At 52.3% G+C, this 7,500-nt stretch overlaps 1 protein-coding gene across 1 annotated transcript in view; it reads left to right on the top strand.

Annotated features, from left to right (window-relative positions):
- The window catches only part of hiw (MYC binding protein highwire), a 116,539-nt gene that overhangs the window by 96,086 nt on the left and 12,953 nt on the right, over positions 1 to 7,500 (top strand). The window contains exons 55-61 of the mRNA XM_080280059.1: positions 172 to 1,554; positions 2,024 to 2,210; positions 2,752 to 3,009; positions 3,773 to 3,999; positions 5,128 to 5,281; positions 5,632 to 5,797; positions 7,273 to 7,439. Coding sequence (XP_080136185.1) covers positions 172 to 1,554; positions 2,024 to 2,210; positions 2,752 to 3,009; positions 3,773 to 3,999; positions 5,128 to 5,281; positions 5,632 to 5,797; positions 7,273 to 7,439 — 2,542 coding nt within the window. The remainder of the gene's footprint in view (positions 1 to 171; positions 1,555 to 2,023; positions 2,211 to 2,751; positions 3,010 to 3,772; positions 4,000 to 5,127; positions 5,282 to 5,631; positions 5,798 to 7,272; positions 7,440 to 7,500) is intronic.

Consider the following 7,500-nt stretch of genomic DNA (forward strand, 5'->3'; position numbering starts at 1 on the left):
GAGAGGGTAGGGAAGAGAGAATGAAAAGGAGGAATGAAGGAGGAGAGTAGAGAAGGAGGGAGAGAGAGAGGCATTAGGAAAAATTGTATGTAACTTCTCCTAATTTCTTTCAGTACTAAGATAATGATGATGATGATGACAAGGATGATTTATCTATCTATCTATCTACAGGAGCCCCTCAGCAGCAGTCCCAAAACAGTGACCCAGACAGCGACCCAGACCAGTCCCGAGGGCGTCAAGTTCAACATCGGGTCGACAGGGTCCCGGGACGAAAATCTCCGTCTGTCTCCGAAAATGACCCGCAAAGACCGATCGGGCAAGCCGTATCGGGGGAAACGAGAGCACGTGGTGGCTCCCGCAGCGGCCCAGAGGGAGAAACCGGGGCCGAGTCAGGAGAAGGTGAAGGAGGCCATGAGTCCGTCTGTGGCTGAGTGCGTGAGGGCCATTTTCGCTGCGTTTTTGTGGCACGAGGGCATTGTACACGACGCCATGGCCTGTGCGTCGTACCTGAAGTTCCACCCAGACCTGACCAAGCAAGGGACCTTTCACTGGAAGCGGCCGGGACCTGCCGAGAAGACCGAGAAGCTGACCAAGGAGCAGAAGGCCAGGCAGAGGCACTCCGTCGAGGTCAGCACGTACACGTACCTGAACAACGTCACTCTGCAGAACACCGACGACCTGCTGAAGCCCGGAACGAACGCCAACATCAACGAGGTGTCGAGGGTGAGTGACACGAGCGATGAGGAGGTTGGAGGGAGGACTGGAGGAGCAGGGGGAGCTGGGTACTCTCAAGGAGCAAGCGGACAGAAGCTGGCTACTGTGATGGAGGGAGGCTGTGGTCCTGACCCTCTGGACCTTCCTCCTGTGCTGCGCCACGTTGTGTTGCTCTGGGAGGAGTTGACATCCAGCTGTTTGAAAGCCGTGGCGCAGCAGATCATCCTCCCTTCCCCAACTCTCCCGGCGAGGCTAAAGAAATCGGATCGCATGAGGGAGAAGAGCGACAGAGATAAGAAGAAGCATAAGAAGAAATCATCGTCTGGTTCGCTACCCTCCATGTTTGGGTCAGAGGGGGGGATGGAAGAGGAGGAAGGGGTGTGTGAGCTGTGTGGGAGTGCGGTGCCCCCGGAGGCCGTCGACCAGCACTTCACTACGCTTCACCTGGGATGTGGGGCCGCCTCCAAGGGCTGCGGATACGTCGGGACGCGGTGGAAGGTGCTCCCGACGAAGGACCGCGTGGGGCAGCCGTGCGGGGAGCTGATTCGCGGCTGCTACCACATGTGCTGGGCCTGCCGCAACAAGCACAAAGGCCACTATGCGCATTTTGGCTCCAACAAGTCCGCAAACGGCAAAGTCAAACGCAAATCAAGCAGCAAACTACTCTCCCCTCTGCCGCAGCTGGACGCCCACGTGATCATGCGGAACAACGCGATGTTCCTCCTCGACCTGGCCAGTGCCGCCGCCCCCGCCCTGCCCCCAAGACACACCCCAAGACGCTCGCCCTGCACCATGCCCTGCGTCGCTGAACTATCCCCAGACAACAGCCCTTTCCCGAAGGTGAGGTGTGGCCCTTTACTGTCTGTCTGTCTATCTGTCTATTTGTCTATCTATCTATCTGTCTATCTATCTATCTGTCTCTATCATTACTCTATCTCTCCATCTATCTCTGTCTATCTATCTATCTATCTGTCTATCTCATCCATTTTGAGGATAATAGTGGTGATACATATTCTCTCTCTCTCTCCCCTTCTCTCACTCTCTCTCTCTCTCTCTCTCTCTCTCTCTCTCTCTCTCTCTCTCTCTCTCTCTCTCTCTCTCTCTCTCTCTCTCCTTCTCTCCCTCTCTCCCTCTCTCACTCTCTCACAGGTGGCTTATTGAGAGAGAGTTCCATCCATCTTCCTCTCTCTCTCTTTCAGTCTGTCTCACTCTCTCACAGGTGGCTTATTGAGATAGACAACCATCTCCTCCCCCCCCTCTCTCTCTCTCTCTCTCTCTCTCTCCCTCTCACTCTCTCACTTTCTCACAGGTGGCGTTCCAATGTCTCCATACTCTCAACTGCCAACAACAGCATCTTAACCAGCTTCGAGAGGACCTTCTGCTCCACCACACCTTCCACCACACCACCGCAGAGAACAACCGCAGTAGTTCGGGCGAGTCTAGAGCCGGGGAGAACAGCGGCACCCACCGCGAACACTCTCCCTTCTCGCCACCCGGTAGGTGACTCGTTCTGTGGTATTGCTTGGGTGTTTGAGGATGGGGAGTAACTAGGAGTGAAGGAGGCCAAGGATGAGATGGGAGGATAGAGAGTGAGAGACTAACTAGGAGAGTGTATGAGAGAGGGGGAGACCAAGGATGAGATGCAGGGATGAAGTGGAGAGGATTCAGAGACTAACTAGGAGAGTGTGTGAGTGAGGGGGACCAGGGATGAGATGGAGGGATGGAGTGAAGAGGATGGAGAGTGAGAGACTAACTAGGAGAGTATGTGAGTGAGGTGGAAGGAGGGGGAGGCCAAGGATGAGATGGAGGGATGGGGTGGAGAGGTATATGAGAGAGGGGGGTGTGAGCTGGGAGCAGGGCAGTGAAATGGCAGGGGACAGGGCGACATGGAGGCAGTTTGTTTGTGGCCACCCCTTATGGGATCAAGGCGTCTGGCTGTAGATAGATAGATAGATAGATAGACTACATTCTGGCCAACTATCTCTATCTCTACTGTATCTCTTTCTCACTTTCTCACTCTCTCAAATCTTCTCTCAGGGGCGTCACACCAGGAGTCACCAGCGTCCGATTCTGAACTCCCTCGAGGCCGACCTTTTCACCGCTCGATCTCCGTCACCGTGGGCACGTCCTCGGGCCAAGACTGGAGCTCCGCCGCCGCCTCGGCCTCCGCCTCGCACCACGACCACACCGACCACCACCACCGCCCACCGCCCCCTCCTGCGGCGAATAATGATGGGATGGCGGCTACCACAGTGGTGCTGAGGAAGAGAAATAACAGCAGTGGTGAAAATACGGGTGAGAGAGAGAGTGATGGATAGATAGACAGGTAGATAGAAAAATAGATAGGCATACCACACTGATAGATAGATTGATGGATGGATAGATTGATTGGTAGATAGATAGATAGGCAGAGAGAGAGAGAGAGAAGTAGTTAAAGAAATAAATAGGTAAGTGGAGATAGGCATACTAGACTGATAGATAGATAGATTGATGGATAGATAGATAAAGAGAGAGAGAGGGAGAGAGAGACAGACAGAGACAGAGAGGGAGAGAAAGATGGTGGAGAGACAGAGAGGCATAGAAAGTTGGTGGAGAGAGAGACAGAGATAGAAAGGGAGAGAAAGATGGTGGAGAGAGGGAGAGAGAGTTGGTGGAGAGAGAGACAGAGAGGGAGAGAATGATGGTGGAGAGAGACAGAGAGGGAGAGAGAGTTGGTGGAGAGACAGACAGAGAGGGAGAGAAAGATGGTGGAGAGACAGACAGAGAGGGAGAGAAAGATAGTGGAGAGAGAGACAGACAGAGAGGGAGAGAAAGATGTGGAGAGAGAGACAGACAGAGAGGGAGAGAAAGATGGTGGAGAGGGAGACAGACAGAGAGGGAGAGAAAGATGTGGAGAGAGAGAGAGACAGAGAGGGAGAGAAAGATGGTGGAGAGACAGAGAGATGGAAAGATGGTGGAGAGAGAGGGAGAGAAAGATGGTGGAGAGAGAGACAGACAGAGAGAGAGTAACAAGAGGTGAGGGAAGCACTGCCTCACATCTGATCTTTCTTCTTTACAGCCGATGGTGGCAGCTCTCTCCTGGCCCACCCCTCGGCCGCACTGGAGCGTCTGGCCGCCTGCATCGAGCGAGGGGGCGGGCCGGGCGGGGATCCAGGTGGCCGGGCGCGACAAGTGATCATCCGGCCTATAATGGCGTTTATTTTCCAGAACCATGATCTTGACACTCTCGCGTTTGTCATGAGACACGCCACGCGGAAAGCTGCAGCCAGGGTGTATGCCATGCAGGTAGGAGGGGGGGGATGTTTGTGGGTTTTCTGTGAGTCTCCTTGGTTACTAGTCAAATCTGCTGTACTGAAAGGGGTTAGGAATGAGTCTCCTTGGTTACCAGTCAAAATTACCCTCCAATCTTTGCTAAAATGGGTTAGGAATGAGTCTCCTTGGTTACTAGTCAAATCCACTGCACTGAAAGGGGTTAGGAATGAGTCTCCTTGGTTACTAGTCATATCCACTGAGCTGAAAGGGGTTAGGAATGAGTCTCCTTGGTTACTAGTCAAATCTGCTGTACTGAAAGGGGTTAGGAATGAGTCTCCTTGGTTACTAGTCAAAATTACCTTCTAGTCTTTGCTAAAATGGGTTAGGAATGAGTCTCCTTGGTTACTAGACACGCCACATGGTGTACACCATGCAGGTAGGGGTGTTTGTGGGTTTTAAGTGAGTCTCCTTGGTTACTAGTCAAATCTACTAAGCTGAAAGGGGTTAGGAATGAGTCTCCTTGGTTACTAGTCAGACCAACTGAGCTGAAAGGGGTTAGGAATGAGTCTCCTTGGTTACTAGTCTATTACTACAACTCAGCATTCAAGATGGAGAGATGGCAATTTTAGGCCAAGTTAGAGTATAGCACTTCTTTGTGACTAGCATCATATTCTAGTGTTAATCTATTGTTACAACTCAGCATTCAAGATGGAGAGATGGCAATTTTAGGCCAAGTTAGAGTAAAAAGAGTATAGCACTTCTTTGTGACTAGCATCATATTCTAGTGTTAATCTGTTGTTATATGGAGAGATGACAATTTTAGGCCAAGGATGAGATGGAGGGATGGGGTGGAGAGGTATATGAGAGAGGGGGGTGTGAGATGGGGGGATGGAGAGTGAGAGACTGACAAGGAGAGTGTGAGTGAGTGGAGGGGGAAAGAGGGAGGGGGAGGCCAAGGATGAGATGGAGGGATGGGGTGGAGAGGTATATGAGAGAGGGGGGTGTGAGCTGGGAGCAGGGCAGTGAAATGGCGGGGGACAGGGCGACATGGAGGCGATTTGTTTGTGGCCACCCCTTACGGGATTAAGACGTCTGGCAAGAGATAGATAGATAGAGTAAAAAGAGTAGAGCACTTCTTCGTGACTAGCATCTCGTCCCCAGGCCTTGAATTGGTTGTTAAGGAGTGTCACTCAGCCTACCTGCCTGCACGACCTCCTCTGGTGCTTCGTTGCTGCTCTCACTCCAACCTCGTCCTTGATGTCCCCCTTGAGCCAGCAGGACCCGCACCACGTCAAGGACAAGGCGCAGGACCTGGTGAGTCTGGGACAGGGTGGGGCAGGGCGGGGTGGGGTGGGTCAGGGTGGGAAGGATTTGGGTTGGGTTAGAGAAGCTTAGGAGGATGAGATGGCAAGCTGTGTATCTCTATCTATCTCTATCTCTCTCTAATCCACCTCTATCTATCTCTATCTCTCTCTAATCTACCTCCACCTATCTCTAAACTATCTCTAATCTCTCTCTTTAACAGGAGGGGGAGATGGTAGTGCTGGAACATCCACTCAGCGATATTATATTTGAGAAGGGCAATGTATGTACCTCTGTCTATCTCTGCCTCTCTCTCTAATTTACCTCCATGTATCTCTAACTATCTCTAATCTCTCTCTCTCTAACAGGAGGGGGAGATGGTAGTGCTGGAACACCCCCTCAGCGATGTCACCCTGGCCGGCGATGCAGTACACCCTCTTCCACAAACCTTCCATCAATTGCTCCAGACTGTTGCGGACCTGATGATGTTGCTGCCTCCTGGGTCACCACTGCAGATGATGGCTGTTAGGTAGGTCATGGAGCCTCTCGTTTGGGGTCGTTTGAGGTCATTTAGGGTCATATATAAAGAGGCATGTGTCGGCCTTCTGTCTATCTGTGAATCTATTGCCAGACGCCCTAATCCCATGCGTGGTGGCCACAAACAAATCGCCTCCTTGTCGCCCTGTCCCCCGCCATTTCACTGCCCTGCTCCCAGCTCACCCCCCCCTCTCTCATATACCTCTCCACTCCATCCCTCCATCTCATCCTTGGCCTCCCCCTCCCTCTCCCCCCCTCCACCTCACTCACATACTCTCTCCTCATCAGTCTCTCACTCTCCATCCCCCCAGCTCACACCCCCCTCTCTCATATACCTCTCCACTCCATCCCTCCATCTCATCCTTGGCCTCCCCCTCCCTCTCTCCCCCTCCACCTCACTCACTTACACTCTCCTCGTCAGTCTCTCACTCTCCTTGTGTTGGCCTTGGTCACTTAAAATCGGCTCTTCGCACTGCTCAATCTCTGGCAGCCTCCCATCTGCCACCAGAGCTGTGTAAAATATGCCACCAAAGGACTGAATAGGGAGGCTGCCAGAGATTGAGCATGTTGGAGCCTTTCTCTCTCTTTCTCTCTCTAACTCTGTCTAAACTTCCTCAGACCCTCTCAGACCTTCCTCAAACTCTCTCTACCTCCCTCAAGCCCCCTCCAACTCTCTCCAACCTCCCTCCAACTCTCTCTAACTCTCTCAAACTCTCTCAGACCTTCCTTCAGCTCTCTCTGCCTCTCTCTAACCCCCTCAAACTCTCTCAAACTCTCTCCAACCTCCCTCCAACTCTCTCTAAACTTCCCCTAATCTTCTTCAAACTCTCTCTACCTCTCTCAAACCTCCCTCAAACCCCCTCCAACTCTCTCAAACCTTCCTCCAACTCTCTCTACCTCTCTCAGTCCCCCTCCAACTCTCTCCAGCCTCCCTCCAACTCTCTCTACCTCTCTCTAACTCCCTCAAACTCTCTCCAAACTTCCTCAAACTCTCTCCAACTCTCCCAGTCCCCCTTCAGCTCTCTCTACCTCTCTCAAACCCATCCAGCTCTTCCAAACCTTCCTCCAACTCTCTCTACCTCTCTCTAACCCCCTCAAACTCTCTCTAAACTTCCTCCACCTCTCTCAAACTCCCTCAAACCTCCTTCAACTCTCTCTACCTCTCTCTAACCCCCTCAAACTTCCTCCAACTCTCTCAAACCTTCCTCAAACTCTCTCTAACGCTCCTCAAACTCACTCAAACCCTCTCTAACCCCCTCCAACTCTCTCTACCTCTCTCTAACTCTCTCGCACTCTCTCACTCAGGTGCTGGGAGCTGCGTTTCACCTCGGCATACCACAATATCTCTCTAACTCTCTCTAACCTTCCTCCAACTCTCTCAAAAGCCCCTCCAACTCTCTCCAGCCCCCTCAAACTCTCACTACCTTCCTTCAGCTCTCTCCAATTCTCTCTCCCTCTCTCCCACAGGTGTTGGGGGCTGCGTTTCACCTCGGCGGACCACGATTTCCTCCATCAGAGTCACGTCTTCTCGAACATCTCCAAAATATTGTCGAGATCGGAGGAAGTGCTTGGCGTTGGCGACGAGGGCGTGAATTCGATGTACGAGAGTCACGGCCCGGTTAGTTGCCTCTATCTATCTGTCTGTCTGTCTGTCTATCTATCTGTTTGTCTGTTTGTCTGTCTGTTTTTTGCCAA

This window comes from Coenobita brevimanus, chromosome 9, assembly GCF_032717465.1.
Source record: "Coenobita brevimanus isolate Jiangsu-jjx chromosome 9, ASM3271746v2, whole genome shotgun sequence".
Lineage (NCBI taxonomy): Eukaryota > Metazoa > Arthropoda > Malacostraca > Decapoda > Coenobitidae > Coenobita > Coenobita brevimanus.